The sequence below is a fragment of the Lampris incognitus genome, chromosome 2 (genome assembly GCF_029633865.1).
Source record: "Lampris incognitus isolate fLamInc1 chromosome 2, fLamInc1.hap2, whole genome shotgun sequence".
NCBI lineage: Eukaryota > Metazoa > Chordata > Actinopteri > Lampriformes > Lampridae > Lampris > Lampris incognitus.
In genome coordinates this window covers 18626045-18644971 of record NC_079212.1, presented here as the reverse complement: position 1 = coordinate 18644971, position 18927 = coordinate 18626045, and the positions used below count along the sequence as shown (strand labels likewise).

General features: G+C 45.4%; 1 protein-coding gene across 1 annotated transcript in view; it reads right to left on the bottom strand.

Annotated features, from left to right (window-relative positions):
- Positions 1–18927, bottom strand: part of pfkfb2a (6-phosphofructo-2-kinase/fructose-2,6-biphosphatase 2a) — a 31775-nt gene that overhangs the window by 8146 nt on the left and 4702 nt on the right. The window contains exons 7-15 of the mRNA XM_056274693.1: positions 18331–18387; positions 18069–18193; positions 17074–17281; positions 15540–15686; positions 15340–15444; positions 5366–5495; positions 4719–4781; positions 3172–3236; positions 515–715 (exon numbers count right to left, since the gene is read on the bottom strand). Of these exons, the coding sequence (XP_056130668.1) occupies positions 515–715; positions 3172–3236; positions 4719–4781; positions 5366–5495; positions 15340–15444; positions 15540–15686; positions 17074–17281; positions 18069–18193; positions 18331–18387 (1101 nt within the window). The remainder of the gene's footprint in view (positions 1–514; positions 716–3171; positions 3237–4718; positions 4782–5365; positions 5496–15339; positions 15445–15539; positions 15687–17073; positions 17282–18068; positions 18194–18330; positions 18388–18927) is intronic.

Genomic DNA, 18927 nt, shown 5'->3' with positions numbered 1-18927 from the left:
GGTTAAGACTTGAGCTGTATTCTGTCTATCGGGTAATACTTATGTCAAATCAAGCCGGAAAAAAAATATTTGAGGGCAAAAAATGGATTGGCTTCAAAATCATTATGACTGTCTATACACCTGTATTGTTGGGGGTCCCCTATCATCAAGGAGGTTAAGGAAATGTCAAAAAAACAGCGGGGTTAAAGTCTTAACAAATTTACATGTTGCTACAGATTTCGATGTAATCAGCTTCATCTATTTTTAGGTGTTATTTTAACACAGTACCTATATATCTTACACATCCATCCATTATCCAAATCGCTTATCGTGCTCTCAGGGTCACGGGGGATGCTGGAGCTTATCCCAGCAGTCATTGGGCAGCAGGCAGGGAGATACCCTGGACAGGCTGCCAGGCTATCACAGGGCCCTATATATCTTACGTGGCATTTAATTTTAGTTGGGGTTTTTTCCCCCATATAAACTGACTGTGGACTTTTTGTTAATGGTGCTCTTTCAGAAACCGTGTACCGACCTCGCTTTCTAGCAACTCCGGCCCCTCAGACGTCTCAAAGAATTGCATGCTGGGTAGCAACGGGGTTAAGGGCCAGCGGGTCTGTGGAGGGTTATCCACGCTGTAAAGACGAGGGCGTTTCACCTGGTCTTGACTGGACAGGGGGGTGAAGCTGTTCCGTCGGTGGAAGGTTGTAGGCAAGCCATCTTGTTTGACTTTATTCTGATCAGGGAAGAAGAGACAGAGTCAGGTTCAGTTTGTCTGATTGATTAAATCGTACACCAAGTAACAGTGTGCCCAGTGAACATGAGAGCGAGAATCTCTGTACAGACTCAGTGATCACAGCTTGGCCATAGAGACTGGCTGGCACAGGCAGACCTGGCTGCCTAGAGAAGACAGGCTGCGTCAGCTCTGTCCACAGAGAGAGGTGGAGACAGAGCAACACTTCCTGCTGCAATGTAGCACATATGAAGACCTAAGAACAAAGTTCTTTACAAAAACTAAATGCAAATTCCAAGATTTTGATATATTCTCTGACCAGACTAAAATGCAACATCTACATGGGGAAAATAGTGTCAGCTCCATAGATGCAGCAAGATATGTCAGGGCATGTCACAGCCTGAGAGACAACCAGCACCACACATGACAGCTGTACGTGTCTCCTCACAACTCATGCTCTACTTCTCTTTCTTTATGGTTATTGCTGTTTTGTTGTTTCTTTATCAATTAGTATAATGTTGTGTTAATCTTCATTATTAGTGTTATTGTGTTCTGTTCAAATTGCACTTTGATGCTTTGGCAACATCGCTTTTAAAACTTTCATGCCAAAGTCCTTTCAACTGAACTGAAATCGGGAGAGCGAGAGCGAGAGAGAGAGCGAGCGTGTGGGTGTGCGGATAGATAGAAAGACAGAAAAACAACTGCTGGGACAAACAGACATAAAAGGCGTTGTTATGTCGAGTGTCAACCAGACAAGATGTCCTTGCCCCATTTAAAAAGAGGGGCTGCACATCAAGTGCTCTCAATGATGGCGATTATATGTTCACACCCACACTGTCTGGGACACAATGACAACACGACATGGAAATCAAGAAACTTTTCCGTCTGCAGAACAGATCGGGAGCAGAATAGATAGGAAATCTCCGAATAGAAGAAACATGTACCATTAGCCTCCGCTAGCATACGAGAACATAGGTCCCTATGAGTCAGGGCAGACATTTGGATGACTGAACAACAGCCTCGCAACCTGACATTTAAATCTAAGTTAAAGACTTAAGATGGCCAGGCCTTCACCCGTAACTACTCCCAACTAGCCTCCCAAAGAATTTGGGCTGGCGTCTATAAATAACCTGAGCCAAGGTTCAGATTTGTGCTTTTATGCAACAGATCCCTTTCCTCTGTTGTACTGTTATTGTTGTTAAAGTGGTTTTTGAGTATTGTACGCTGCGCCTGCTGGTATATTGCACTCTAGAGGCGGTGTTGTCCATGACCACATGAACGTGCACACACGCGCGCGTGCATGCGCACGCACACGCACGCACGCACACACACACACACACTAACCAGTGTTTATATTTACAGCCCTGCTGGCCTTTACTTTTGTGACAATGTTTATGTTTTGTTCTTGTTTTGGTTGTAAAGCGCTTTAAAAATAGAGCTTTTCAGAGATTGCGGTTATGATAAATCCTCTTCTCAATAATACAGTACTCACATGACATATTATCTCTACTAGTACTTTAGTCACTTTATTTACTCATTTTTGACAGTGAAATATTCATGATTACATTTCATAAAGCAATACAAAGTTTACACAGATGGCTGGTCCAGGATATGAGTTGTTCAATTCTATTCTTGAGATTTTGCTGTGCAAAGTGCAAAGCAGCCAACTCTGAATCCCACAAAACGTTGTCTGCAGAATGACGGAGGAATGATGTTTAATTTCACAGTTGCTGGCCAATAGTAGTGGAATTTGAGAAAGGATTCTTGGCTTTTAAGCTTCGACAAATATGAACGGGAGGGGAAAACGTCCCATTTTTAGGAGTTGGATTAAATCTGATCTGATCAGTACTGTTGGTCAGCAACAGCCTCAGCTGTTGAGGGGTCAAGAAAGAAAGCCACTTTATTTTGTCATTGTACAGGTTACAATGAAATGTGTTCTCTGCATTTAACCCATCCTATTGTATAGCAGCAGTGGGCGGCTGCTGCACCTGGGGACCAACTCCAGTTCTTCTTTCCATTGCCTTGCTCAGGGGCACAGGCAGGAGTATTAACCCTAACATGCATGTCTTTTTGATGGTGGCAGGAAACCGAAGCACCCGGAGGAAACCCACGCAGACACGGGGAGAACATGCAAACTCCACACAGAAAGGACCTGGGACAGCCTGGGGTTTGAATCCAGGACCTTCTTGCTGTGAGGCAACAGTGCTAACCACTGGGCCACCATGCCAGTGAAGGTTAAACTGACCCTTTGGGGAAGGCGGTAAGAGACAATGGCTGTATTCATTGAAGATGCACTTCACAGACTGATTTGTAATCCATATATAAATGAACAGACCAAAACTCTATTGGACAGGATTGACAAGGGAGGAGGTATGACGGCAGAACACAACTGTGATTGCAAAAATAACATGACAGATGGCATCAACAGACACAACAAAACGATACAGACACAGACTTACTAATGGCCTGTCCCTGTGTGTGTTGACAGCCTCAACCTTCAAATCAAACATGTCCACTTTACAGCCTGGCAGACAGAGACAGGGGAAATAAAGTTAAAAGTTTCGATTTAGGTTGGATAAAGGGGGATCCAAAGGACTTGAATCAAGTGCAACTGGACTTGGTTATATATCTGTGAAGACGTTTCGCCTCTCATCCAAGAGGCTTCATCAGTTCGTGCCTTTCTGACTAGACCAAGTTAGTCTGACTGGCTGGTGATGAAACTCAGATATTTAGCCTCTTTGGAGTCGTTATCACAAAACCAAAGAAAGGCAGACAAGGAAGTTTCAAAACTTACAGCGATGAAACAACAACACTAGCCAAGCAGATATACTTACCTGGAGACAAAAGACAACATCCCACACGAAACGAAATGCAGAACAGATGGATCAAAAATCTGTCGGACAAGGTACTTACCCAATCAGAGAAGGAGGTCTTAGCCAAAGGACTGAACTTTGCCATGACACCCAAACAACTACCTATAGTTGACCTCATCACATCCACAGAATCAGCTATAAGGAAAAAAAAACTAACGGAAACCGAAGCGGAACAGCTTAGGTTAAAGGTGTCAGCAGCTCTGTCCAATGCGAAACCCCCTCCTTCCAACCTATCCATGGAGGAAAGGAGAGCCGTGACAGCCCTGAGCAAGGATGAAAACATCACTATCCTTCCAGCAGATAAGGGGAGATGCACGGTTATCCTCAACACAACAGACTACCACGCCAAGATCACGTCATTACTAAGCGACACCGACACCTATGAACCTCTGAGACGTGATCCAACTAGTGGTTACAAGAGGAGAATAATAGAGTACCTACAGAAACTACAGAAAGGAGGAACCATTGATTGGATACAATACCACCATCTCTACCCACAAGATAACATTCCATGCATATATGGACTCCCTAAGATCCATTAAGATGGAGCCCCCCTCAGGCCCATCAGCAGCAGCATAAATTCGGTCACGTACAACATTGCCAAACATATAACCAACATCTTGACCCGTTTACAGAGGAGGAGGTCTACGACATCACCCATCTCCCACTTACAATGCCGTCCTTTCATCTCTACCCAGGAGACTCAAAAGCTTAGCCTCCAAGAACAACAGTCGGTCACTAACAGCTCCAACGACTCTCATGACCAGAAGTCGAAACTAACACCTCCAACAACTGTCGTTGCTAAACATCAGAACACAAAAGAGCCATTGACATCACTAGCTCTGATAACGACTCCAAAGAGGCGAAATATCTGAGTTTCATCACCAGCCAGTCAGACTAACTTGGTCTAGTCAGAAAGGCACGAACTGATGAAGCCTCTTGGATGAGAGGCGAAACGTCTTCACAGATATATAACCAAGTCCAGTTGCACTTGATTCAATTGCTTTGGATAACTATGACCTGGATGAATGAGAACATTCACAGACAGATAAAGGGGGATATATAAAGAGTGTATTTTGTGTATTATGTGTATTTTGTGTTGTGTGTTTGTGTTATTTTGTGTAACATCTTACCATAGGCCACAGGGGTAAGCTTTAGGACACAGTGCAGGGGGCACTTCAAGTAGGGTAGGTCATCTGTGCCAACAGAAATTAAGAAAATGTGTGAGGCTTCCTGTATTTTTGCTAGAGTACAAAAACAAAACAAAAAAAACCTTCATTCATGTTAGTGATGCGTCATCCCCAAGATGACTCAGTGCATGCAGCAGAAGTAAAAAACTACACTATAATTACTCAGTATTATTGGGTGTGTGATGTGTTGAGACAGTCCCAGCTCTGCAAAGGTCACACAGAATACAGTTGTAGCCAGAGGTGGGTCAATTTATTAGGTGTGCAGACTTCAGACTGTGTTTAGCCTTTAAAATGACACCGTAGCCGAGGTCAATCTCTTTCCCAACTTGGCAAACGTCAGGAACAGCACCCAGTCTAGACATCACTATTTTTCAAAACATTTTTCCTTTCCAACCAAACAGCAATTACACAGGGCCTATTTGTGTCTACTTACGCATCTGCGTACACTTGAGTTTAGTTATACGCATTTTACACATAAAATGAGCACAAGTACAAACTATTCGTACACCGAGATAAGACTGCATTTCAGTCACAATTTGCACAGTATGTGTCCCTCAGGGAATGACTGTGTTTTAGTTAGTGAGTTTAACCTGCACTCTTGTCCAAGAAATAGGCAAGTAGACAGCGCATGACGGCCTGATGACAGATGACGAGCACATTGCCCTGTCTCTCCAGCTCCATGATGACCGGCTCCAATCTTTGAACCAGGTCCTGGTAGGACTGCAGAGAGAGAAGAGGGACAACACGGTAGTTGTTAACAACTCCATTAATATGTCTTTATGCATGCTTCAGGTAAGGAAATCACAGAAAGGTGGATCATTTCTAAGGGTAAACCAGTGGTAAGTCCATATGTGGCGGGAGTGTCGGAACAGTTGAGACACGTATTTTCCAAACACCGCGTCTCAGTTGCTTTCAAACCCCAAAACACGCTGCCCCAGAAGTTGGTCCACTCCAAGGATTGGGTGCCTCGGCACAAACAGAGTAATATAGTGTACACTGTTAAGTGCCAGGAGGATTGTCTTGACTTGTACATTGGCGAAACCAAACAGATGCTGGCCAAGAGGATGGCACAACACAGAAGAGCTAACACGTCAGGCCAGGACGCCACAGTGACCACTCTTTCAAGGATGAGGATGTGCGCATCCTTGAAAGGGAGGAACACTGGTTTGAATGGGGAATCAAAGAGACCATCCATCCATCCATCCATTATCCGAACCGCTTATCCTGCTCTCAGGGTCGTGGGGATGCTGGAGCCTATCCCAGCAGTCATTGGGCGGCAGGCCGAGAGATACCCTGGACAGGCCGCTAGACCATCACAGGGCCGACACATTCACACCTAGGGACAATTTAGTATGGCCGGTTCATCTAACCTACATGTCTTTGGACTGTGGGAGGAAACCGGACCACCCGGAGGAAACCCACGCAGACACGGGGAGAACATGGGAACTCCACACAGAGGACGACCTGGGATGATCCCCGAGGTTGGACTACCCCGGGGCTCGAACCCAGAACCTTCTTGCTGTGAGGCGACCACAATAACCACTGTGCCACCGTGCCAAAGAGACCGTCAAAGAGACCATCTTTGCTATATATTTCAGACCCAACAACCTCTCTGCCAGCAGCACTCTCTCTGCTGAAACAGTCTGATCATCATCGGGTTACAAGATAAACATGCAAAAAAGTGAACTGTTCCCAATTAACAGAGAAGCACTTGGCCTGGACTATGACTTACCATTTCAAATGGAAGAGAGACAGTTCACTTACCTGGGAGTAGTAGTCATACAAAAATTCAAAAGTCTTTTTAAAGAAAATTCCATGACTCTACTAAATCAGGTTAAAATATCATTACTGCAGTGGTCCCCTCTTACACTGTCCCTTGCTGGATGAATAAACTCTATAAAAATGAATACACTACCAAAATTTACATATTTATTTCAGTGTCGACCAGTGTTCATCCCAAAATCATTTTTTGTTTGACTAGATTCGGTTATTTCCTCATATATATGGCAAAATAAAAAGCCAAGAATAAGCAGGATCTTACTTCAGAGGTTCAAAAGGGACGGGGGCATGGGGCTCCCTCATTTTCATCACTATTGCTGGGCTGCTAACATTCGTTGTCTTGCTTTCTAGACCCACTTTTATCTTCAGCCCAACAGCCCAGACTGGACATTTCTGGAGTTGGGATCATGCCCGGATATTTCGCTTCCAGCACTCCTTGGCTCACCACTCAACTACTCCCTAACAAAATCAGTAGACAACCCGGTTGTGTGTCATACCCTTAAAGTGTGGGCCCAGATCAGGAAGTCATTTGGCTACAGAGACTTTTCTCTCCTGAGCCCTATTGCTTCTGATCATCTTTTCTTTCCATCTCGACACGACTCAACTTTTCAGGATTGGCACAGGAAAGGCATCAGATGGTTTAAAGACATGTTCAAAGATGGCTGCTTTATCTTTTTCAGTCAACTGTCTGAGAAATACAACTTACCCAAAACACATTTCTTTCAATATTTACAGGTCAAACATTATGTGTGCTCCATCTTACCTTGCAGAACCTGACACTAACCCGGCTGTCACGTTTCTTTCCTTTAACCTGCTATCTAGGGGTGCATTGTCAGCATTATATAGAAACATCTCCATGTTGACATGTCCACCTCTGGACAGGATTAAAGTGGCTTGGGAACACAATGTGGGACATACACTACCGTTCAAAAGTTTGGGATCACCCAAACAATTTCGTGTTTTCCATGAAAAGTCACACTTATTCACCACCATATGTTGTGAAATGAATAGAAAATAGAGTCAAGACATTGACAAGGTTAGAAATAATGATTTGTATTTGAAATAAGATTTTTTTTACATCAAACTTTGCTTTCGTCAAAGAATCCTCCATTTGCAGCAATTACAGCATTGCAGACCTTTGGCATTCTAGCTGTTAATTTGTTGAGGTAATCTGCAGAAATTGCACCCCACGCTTCCAGAAGCAGCTCCCACAAGTTGGATTGGTTGGATGGGCACTTCTTTGAGCAGATTGAGTTTCTGGAGCATCACATTTGTGGGGTCAATTAAACGCTCAAAATGGCCAGAAAAAGAGAACTTTCATCTGAAACTCGACAGTCTATTCTTGTTCTTAGAAATGAAGGCTATTCCATGCGAGAAATTGCTAAGAAATTGAAGATTTCCTACACCGGTGTGTACTACTCCCTTCAGAGGACAGCACAAACAGGCTCTAACAGGTACTATTTAATGAAGATGCCAGTTGGGGACCTGTGAGGCGTCTGTTTCTCAAACTAGAGACTCTAATGTACTTATCTTCTTGCTCAGTTGTGCAACGCGGCCTCCCACTTCTTTTTCTACTCTGGTTAGAGCCTGTTTGTGCTGTCCTCTGAAGGGAGTAGTACACACCGGTGTAGGAAATCTTCAATTTCTTAGCAATTTCTCGCATGGAATAGCCTTCATTTCTAAGAACAAGAATAGACTGTCGAGTTTCAGATGAAAGTTGTCTTTTTCTGGCCATTTTGAGCGTTTAATTGACCCCACAAATGTGATGCTCCAGAAACTCAATCTGCTCAAAGAAGTGCCCATCCAACCAATCCAACTTGTGGGAGCTGCTTCTGGAAGCGTGGGGTGCAATTTCTTCAGATTACCTCAACAAATTAACAGCTAGAATGCCAAAGGTCTGCAATGCTGTAATTGCTGCAAATGGAGGATTCTTTGACGAAAGCAAAGTTTGATGTAAAAAAAATCTTATTTCAAATACAAATCATTATTTCTAACCTTGTCAATGTCTTGACTCTATTTTCTATTCATTTCACAACATATGGTGGTGAATAAGTGTGACTTTTCATGGAAAACACAAAATTGTTTGGGTGATCCCAAACTTTTGAACGGTAGTGTATATCTGATGACCAATGGAATTCCATCCTCGCATCAATGCACAAATCTTCATTCTGTGCAAGACACTGCCTAATACAATTTAAGGTGGTCCATAGGGCCCACATGCTCAAGGTTAAATTATCTAGCAACTACCCTGATCCGCACCCCCACACCCCACTTGCGACAAATGCAAAAACAGTGACGCTACCTTGAACCATATGTACTGGCTGTGCCCTCACTTACAAAAATTCTGGAAAGATATCTTTCGTACCTTATCTAACATTTTAAAACAAAACCTAGACCCAGACCCTCTTATTGGTCTGTTTGGCATTACTGATGGAGATGACTCTCATCTGACCTCTGCGGAGCGCCGCGTGGTGGCCTTCGCTTTGCTCTTGGTCAGACGTGCAATTTTGCTCAAATGGAAGGAAGCTGCCCCGCCCACGCTTAGTCAGTGGCTTGGAGACATAATGTCCTGTCTCAACTTAGAGATGCTGTGATTCTCAGTCAGTGGCTCAGAGAATTTTTTTTTATAACATCTGGGAACCCTTTTTAACATACTTTCGTAACACCCAAACAATATAAGCACGATATTCGTTTTAACTCGGCCCCTGACATGAAAAACAATATCAGACTCCATGGAAATAGCTATATTATTTATTTCTTAACTCCTTGACATTGTGCCTTAGAATTATTCCAGATAATTAGGGGGGTGGGGGGGCAGGGTGGGAGGTAAGGGGTGTTTCACTATATCACTGTTACCACTGTCACTGCCACAGGGTTTTGTTTGTTTTTGCTTGCTCTGGACATTGATGTGTAGCATTGTGGAATATATGTGCCCAGCCCTGTTCATTTTTGGTAAAAAAAAAAAAAAAAATCAATACAAATAGCTTGAATAAGAGACCATCTTTGTGAAGAGGGAATGCCCATCACTGAAACAGGGGGCTGGAAGGGGGTGGAGGGGGCATCTATCACCATCTTACAATGCTGTGATTGCAACCATTCCCCAATCCTCTGTGAACAGTATACATGGCCTTAGTTAATGGTCACGGTAATTTGCATATGAAATTGATCGTCGTTTTTGGTCGTTATGCCACTGTATTGTTTATAAGGGTGGGGATACCCGCAGTCAGCTGAGACTGAAGAGGTCACTTAAGATGAGTGATGAAACGTTTCTCCCAATAAACGTTGTGTCCAGATGAACTGACTCAACTTTCTGTGAACCCTATCAATACTAATACACCCTCATAATTTTTCCCCTTTTTCTCCCCAATTGTACTTGGCCAATTACCCCACTCTTCCGAGCCATCCCAGTCGCTGCTCCACCCACTCCGCCAATCCGGGGAGGGCTGCATGCCTCCTCCGATACATGTGGAGTTTTCAGCCGCTTCTTTTCACCTGACAGTGAGGAGTTTCACCAGGAGGACGTAGTGCGTGGGAGGATCACGCTATTCCCCGCAGTTCCCCCTCCCCCCTTAACAGGCGCCTCAACCGACCAGGACACATACCCATATCTGGCTTCCCACCCGCAGACATGGCCAGTTGTGTCTGTGGGGACGCCCGTCCAAGCTGGAGGTAACACAGGAATTCGAACTGCCAAACGTAATAGACCGCTATATTACCCGGATGCCTTATCTTATTGTACTTGTCACCCATCCGTGCCTTGATCTCACTTTTTTAGACGAGTGCACCAATACTGTTTCAGGCCTAGTTACTTGCAAAGAAAATATGACATTAGCATAAATCCAAACAAAGCTTCTGATCTTCTTAGCATGGCATTTTTAGCAATTATGGAACCATCTGACTTCACCTAGTACATTCCCATATACTGAACACCCACCCACTGCAGTGACAACACTTGTCTGTCTCTTCACACCGCTGCCTGTTCAGACAACCAGCTAATGGAATTTCAAGTCACGTTATCTTGACCTAATAGTAATGGCCATAATGTGTTTAGCAGCCACCACATTGACCCCTCAACTTACTGGCTCCTTTCACCGGAATAAATCCAGTTAATCCATACCTCATTAAAACATTGCTAGGCATGATCTGGAGTCGTACAGACAAAAACTTCAGTGATCGGCTCCCTAAATCCTCTCACACACAATCGTTTAAGCCTTCATAAACTACAGCATGACCTTGTTCAAGAACGGCAATCCCGCAGAATACGATAACTAAATAAATACAGGGGGTGGCATGGTGGTGCAGTGGTTAGCACAGTCGCCTCACAGCAAGAAAGTCGTGGGTTCGAACCCCAGGGTTGTCCAACCTTGAGGGTCATCCAAGTTCGATCTCTGTGTGGAGTTTGTATGTTCTCCCCGCGTCTGCGTTGGTTTCCTCTGGGTGCTCAGGTTTCCTCCCACAGCCCAAAGACAAGTAGGTCAGGTGAATCGGCCATGCTAAATTGTCCCTAGGTGTGAATGTGTTGGCCCTGTGATGGCCTGGCAGCCTGTCCAGGGTGTCTCCCCACCTGCCGGCTGGCTTGGATAATGGACATAAATACAGGACCACTGACAAAGTAGCTAGGACAACTAAATTGTGGAAGTGCAAAATAAAGTCATTTTAACTTGATACATAAATCATTCTATATCTACCTTTTTTTCACTGTGAATTATAAACATTAACCGTGCATGAGTGAAAACAATTTGCATCCATGAGCGAGTCACCACAATTTGCGACACAGAACTGCCGCCGTGAGGAAAATAAAATAACATACTCTGATGTCCGGAGACATGAGCCAGTCACCATCCCGGATGACATGTCACCAATTCACCCACCTGACCACCATATGGACACAAGACCCCCCCACATGGAGTGAGGTGGAGAGGACGGTAAAGCAGGCAAGATCGATGTCAGCTGCTGGGCCCAATGGTATTCAGTATAGACTCTATAATAACACTCCTGGAGTCCTGAAATACCTCTGGAAGCTGATGAAAGTGGCATGGCAGAAAAGAGTCATATCCAGGCCATGGCGAAGAGCAGGAGGCATTCTGATCCCCAAGGAGAAGAACTCTTCCTGCATCAGCCAGTTTCGCCAGATCAGCCTTCTAAATGTAGAGGGAAAGATCTTTTTTAACGTGATTGCCCAAAGAATCTCCACAATCCTGCAAAGAAACAACTTTGTCGATACATAAGTGCAGAAAGCCGGGATCCATGGCTTCTCGGGATGTCTGGAGCATGCTAATATCATCTGGCACCAGATACAAGCTGCCAAGAAAGAACGGAGAGACCTGCACGTGGTTTTCTTAGACCTGGCCAACGCTTTTGGATCAGTTCCTCACAAGATCCTGTGGACGGCGTTTGATTTTTTCCATGTCCCCAAAAATATCACAGAGTTGGTCAAGACCTATTTTCAGGATCTCCAGTTCTGTGTCACAACACAGAACACCACCACCACTTGGCAACATCTGGAAATAAGCATCATGGCGGGCTGCACCATTTCCCCTCTGGCATTCACCATGGCAATGGAGCTCATCATCCGTGCATCTCGATGGGTGGTGGGACGCGAAAGGTCCAGGAATGGCCTGCGACTTCCACCAATCCGGGCATACATGAATGACTTGACCACCATAGCAACAACAAAACCATGCACCAGGCGCCTGCTGCAGAAACTCCAGGAGAACATCAAGTGGGCACGAATGGAGTTTAAACCAAGTAAATCTCGCAGCATCTCCATTGTTAAAGGCCAACTAACAGATGAACGGTTCTGCATTAGTGATCAACCAATCCCCACAGTCCGGGAGAAGCCCGTCAAGAGCCTCGGACGGTAGTACAATGCAGACCTCAAAGACACCCAGCAACTGGAACAACTTCGCCAGGATACAATCAGTGGCCTCAGGCAAATCAATGACACTGCACTGCCCGAGAAGTTGAAGCTCTGGTGCTTTCAGTTTGGGCTGCTACCCCGACTCATGTGGCCACTAACCATGTACGAAGTCTCACTATCTCATGCCAATCACTTGGAGAGGCTAGTGAACTCGCAGGTGAGGAAGTGGCTTGGACTGTCAAAGTGCCTCAGCAGTGTTGGACTCTACGGCAATGGAGCCCTCGCACTGCCAATTTCCAGCCTGGTTGAGGAATTCAAATGTGCCAAAGTGAGGTTGGACATGTCCCTCACAGAATCCCGAGACCCAGTAGTGAGAGGAGTTGCTTCAACCCTAGCAACAGGGAAGAAATGGACCCCAGCTGCAGCTGTACTGGAGGTGAAATCTGCCCTCCGCCACCGAGACGTAGTAGGCCATGTTCAACAAGGCAGAGGCGGCCGTGGCCTGGGAATAAAAACACCTACCTGGCAAAAGGCGACTACTACCGAACGGCGAACTATGGTGGTTGAGGAGGTTCGCCGACAGGAAGAAGCAGCCAGATGTTCTAAAGCCGTAGCACAAGCCAAACAGGGTCGCTGGATGAGGTGGGAGGGTGTTGAAAAGAGGAAACTTACATGGAGTGAGCTCTGGAGCATGGAATCAAACAGGCTGAGTTTCATCATCAAAGCCACATATGATGTCCTGCCCTTGCCCATAAATCTAAATCTCTGGTTTGGAGAGAATCCATCTTGCTCCCTGTGTACAGCCCCAGCAACCCTCAAGCACATCTTGGTTGGCTGCAAGACCAGCCTTACCCAAGGCAGATACACCTGGCGACAAAATCAGGTGCTCAGGTGCTTGGCAGATGAACTCGATCGCAAGAGGGTTTCCATCAATGCCCAACCCTTCAGCAACCAGGAAGGGCCCCGGCGTTTTCCAGCTTTCGTTCGGGAGGGGGATAAACTGAAGGCCAACCCTTCACTTCCCAATTTAGGCTCACTAAACTCAGCCAGGGATTGGGAAATGCGAGTGGACTTAGGACAGAAGCTCATCTTCCCGACAGAAATCCCAACAACCACCTTGCGAACAGACCTCGTCCTCTGGTCCAATTCTAACCAGCTCGCTTACATCATTGAGCTGACAGTCCCCTGCCCCTGGGAAGATGCAGTCGATGAAGCGTACGAGCGTAAGAAGCTGCGGTACGCCAACCTAGCAGCCGAAGCAGAGGACAGAGGCTGGAAGGTGAAGGTGCGCCCTGTGGAGGTGGGTTGTAGGGGCTTTGTTGCCAGCTACACAGCAAAACTCCTGCGGGAACTAGGAGTCAGGCCCACAGGAGAGTGATCAAAGAGCTAGCCAACACTGCTGAGAGGACTAGCCACTGGATCTGGATCAAAAGGAGAGACGTCGTCTGGGCTGCCAAGGTGAACAGCTAACCACAGGACACACACCCAGGACCGATCAACCTGTGGTGGGCCTGCCTCAGCGGAGGGTGTCTTGTGATAAAAGGCCGAAACAAACTGTGATGCTGAGGTACACACTGATGATGTGTCCTGGTGGTGGCAATGTCACCTTGGCAGACATCTCCAGTTTAATTTCCACCGAAACTGTTGCAGTGCAAACACTAAGGATTTTAACAACCAGTCCTTTTTTTGAATCTAGACTGGGGAATGGTTTTTACATTACATCGCCTGTACCAGTGATATAATTTTCCTTAGAATAGATTTTATTGAGTTTGCTTGTGAGAGTCAAAGCGTATGTGCAGTTACTTCAGTAAATCTAAAAACACTAGTTAAAGCCAAAATAGAATTAGTTGTTTTCTGTCTGTGGGCAAAGCAATGGTCTTCCTGTGTGAGTTTGGTAGCTTTCCTGTGTTATTCATTCATTCATCCATTATTCAAACCGCTTATCCTTACTCAGGGTCACGGGGATGCTGGAGCCTATCCAAGCAGTCATTGAGCGGCAGGCAGGGAGACACCCTGGACAGGCCGCCAGTCCATCACCACACCACACCACACAGACAGGGACAATTTAGTACGACCGATTCACCAAACCTACATGTCTTCGGACTGTTGGAGGAAACCAGAGCAACTGGAAGAAATCCACGCAGACACTGGGAGAACATGCAAACTCCACACACAGGACGACCCCTAAGGTTGAAATACCCTGGGGCTCGAACCCAGGACCTTCTTGCTCTGAGGTGACCGCACTAACCACTGCACCACCATACCCCATGCATGTGTGTGCTGTGCCATTTCCTGTGTTATATTACAGTATAATCACTGAATGGTCTTGAGCAGACAGTTTATGAGCGATCAATGTGTTTGGATCTGGGTGTTGTGAGTTAAATGTCCCGGTGGTACTGGAGGGGGGGGGGGGGGACACCAACTTGATTATTCTGAGGGGTCATGACTCGAAAAGGTTGAGAACCACTGACACAGACAACATTGACAAATATTGTGTTCATTATGGAAAGGCCACCGCTACGATTAATTGTTATACATGGAAATAAAGCTGAACGTCTGCTAAATATTCCTTTAAGGCAGTTCTCAATCAGGTCCTCAGGTACCACCAGTACTGCTGTAGTTCATTACATTCACCTGTTGTTCCTGGTCTAAAACCTCCCTGATTGGAGGCTGGAATAACAGGTGAATGTTATGAACTACATGGCAGAACAGAAAACCAACTGTACTGGTGGTACATGAGGACCTGATTGAGAACCACTGGTTTACGGTACTCAGGTGAATAAATAAAACAAAAACAACAAATGAATAATATACAAAGGTGTGCCTAGATAAAACTACAAAAACAGGACAGCAAATAGGAAAAGACAAAGCTCCACACATAATACTACCAGCAGCCGTTTATCAGAGGAAAGAGAGACGCCATACCTCTCCTCCAGGGTACCGGTAGTGGTATTTGTCCTGGTCCCTCATCGCAAATTCCTCCGGGTAGGTCTCCTCAATCATCTTATAGGTCAGCTCTTCACATACACCCTACAATACAAAGCGATGATACTCATTACCATATAACGTCGCCCTACCCGTGAATGTGTCCTGTGTGTCACTCTTTCACATAGCAGAGTACATACGGCATCTATTTCATTAAGGATCTTCCACTGTTCGTAGGGCACTCCCAGTTCCTCGGCTGTCTGGATGGTGCGTCTCAGTTGGCTGGTCCACACTTTCAGGTCTGATACTTGGTGCTCCTGCACAAAGGACTTGAGCGCTGCAGCAAACTAGCAGAGAGAAATTACAAAACTGATTTTTTTCTTTTTTTTGCCCCCCCCCCCACCTTTTCTCTCCAATTGTACTTGACCAATTACCCTATTTTCTGAGCCGTCCAGGTTTCTGCTCCACCTCCTCTGCCAACCCGGGGAGGGCTGCAGACTACCACATGCCTCATCCAATACATGTGGCGTTGCCAACCGCTTCTTTTCACCTGACAGTGACGATTTTCGCTAGGGAGACGTAGCGCGTGGGAGGATCACACTATTCCCCCCAGTTCCCCCTCCCCCCTGAACAGGCGCCCCAACCGACCAGAGGAGGTGCTAGTGCAATGACCAGGACACATACCCTCATCTGGCTTCCTACCCGCAGACACGGCCAATTGTGTCTGTAGGGACACCCGACCAAGCCGGAGGTAACATGGGGATTCGAACCGGGATCTCCGTGTTGGTAGATGACAGAACAAAATGGATTTTTAATCCCTCTTAAAAGGCAGTGAGCCTTAATGTAAAACATTGATGAAACGGGTAGACTTCAGTTTCCCTAAGTACACATATGGTGGCAGAACAATAACGCCAACAATGGCAAGCATCTTTAAGAGCTGTGGATGCAGCTCAGACACTGAAGACAGGAACTGCATACAAGCAGCCATTTCTCTGTCTGCAACTACGCCTGAATATCTGCCACATCTCCTTAATTTAAAAATCAGGATACTTTAATTGCTTGTAGAATAAATTCAGTACAAAAATGTCTTTGTGCTCGCGCCTCGTCGTCAGACACGTGCCCGCCGAGGCCACGAGATTTCATTCCTGCCACATAATTGTAATTGCTGTTAAAGACAAGACTAAGATGTGGGACTCTCTTTCGAAAATGCAGAATGAGGGCGATTTTTTTTCAGTCAGATTTAGGCTTAAAAGTCTGGCCGTTTGCAAGCATGTGCGTTGCCGTGAACGATAGGTGTGTTTGCCTACGCACTTGGTCTGGCATGTACCTGTAAGGTGGCAATGTTGCTTTTACAAAACCTGAATATACTGGAGTGGCTAAAGAAATCTGGAGCTGAAAACAATGAAAAATAAAAACAACAAACAAGAGCACAAAATCTTTGGATGGGAATACCCTTTTTGTTTTGTTCTGCGTCGTGTTCATATCAGAGTATTTTGGCAGGTCCCAACAACTGTTTCTATCTTATTGCATCATGCAACCAAATGTCCTGCCCTACTCGGTTTGTTAACGCTCATATGACGCATAGGCTGGCAGACACACTTGGCAAGCTGCTGAAATTTGTGAGCCATCTGCATCTGCGTTTCTGCAAGACCTGATTACCCAGAATCCCCTTCTCTGTATTGAAACACAGAAACAGTTACACGCACCTATGGAGAGGCAAGCGCTTACAACTACCTTTTTTCCTTGGTCGGACAGCTCCGAGTCTCCTCCAATACGTCCCTCAACGTTGTGATGGCTCTCTCCATGCCGACACAGGTAGATGGAGTGGGAGTGCACATGGATGTTCATGAGGTAGTAGACAATCTTACTCTGGATGTAGTCCTGAACCCTGTTGACCAAAAAACTGCAGCCAACATTGATGACCTGGATGAAGGACAAGTTCCTGTAAATTTAAAAAAAAAATTAAACAAAATGGGGTACAAGTATTGGACTGGTGTGAGCACTGCTACACATCAGAGAGTCTTTTATGAATAGGAGGTGAGGCAGGTTATCCATAATGCTCACAACAAGCTGAGCTGAAGGGCAACATACCCAGATCCAAACTATTGTAATGACATAAACTCCAAGTTTTCCTGTGCTCAGCAGTGTCATTACACTTATTGATCACAGATTTATTGGCCATCTTTAATGAGTTTTTTTTAGATGTACGCTTTTTAAAAAGCTCAAAACCAACTACTTACATCGGAGTCATCTGAATCAACAGTACTATCGCGTCTGAGGCAGTTTTTCCCTGTGACTCAACACGCTTGACTCAAGCTAGATCTCAAATTCCTGATTTCAGCCCCAAGAAAACATTTGCAACATCGCCTCTGTATATCACATTGGGATGAGTTCCCAGTTTCCAGTAATAACGACCCGTATTTTAAATGAAATCCTGTCTCCCCCTGCTGGACCAATCCCAAACTACTTTGTCTTGTCTGACGGTTTACAACAATATTCACATTTTATCAAGGATTTGCGACCAAAAAAAAAAAAGTTGTATACAATAGCTGTTCATCTCTGCCCCATTGAGACTAAGGAGCCTCTAAGGAAGATGCTATTTTTGCATATGGAGTCTTAATGGCACAAGCTCACCGATAAATAAAAATAAAAATCATTAGCTAAAAATTTTTTTTTTTTTAAAAATGCATTAACTCTTGCACCATCCTTACAAAGAAGCCGTCTCTTACTTGTCATGTTCGTCTGGATCTAATGGTTGGTAGGTAACTTTATAACACTCTATTCTCTTCAGAAAATCTTCCATGACACTTTCTCTGTCTCTTTCTGGGTAATCTGGGCTGGACACCTTCACATCCTACGGAAGGGAGAGATTTGTACAGAAAAACCAATAAAGCATCGTGTTATACACTTTTCCTGAGGTATCAGAATCTGGATAAGGGAGTGGTAAGTATGAGACGTAATAAGTTTTGAAGGCCATTAAGCATCATTTACCATAATGTTTGTAGCAATGACATCTGGATCATCACATATGGACTCGACAAAAAACACCTGTGATGAAAAAAAAACCGCCATTAACAAATACATGAAAAAAGTATTTGAAAATACATTCTTTTTTGGGGGGGGATCCCCCCCTTTTTTTCTCCCCAGTTGTACCTGGACAATCGCCCCGCTCTCTGAGCCATCCCGGTCGCTGCTCCACCCCCTCTGCCAATGCGAGGAGGGCTGCAGACTACCACATGCCTCCTCCGATACATGTGGCATCGTCAGCCGCTTCTTTTCACCTGACTGAGGAGTTTCGCCAGGGGGACGTAGCGTGTGGGAGGATCACGCTATTCCCGACAGTTCCCCAACCCCCCTGAACAGGCGCCCGACTGGCCAGAGGAGGCGCTAGTGCAGTGACCAGGACACATACCCACATCCCGCTTCCCACCCGCAGACAAGGCCAATTGTGTCTGTAGGGACGCCCGACCAAGCCGGAGATAACACAGGGATTCGAACCGGCGATCCCCGTGTTGGTAGGCAACGGAATAGACCGCTACACTACCCAGATGCCCTGAAAATACATTCTCCATCAGAACACTTGATTGA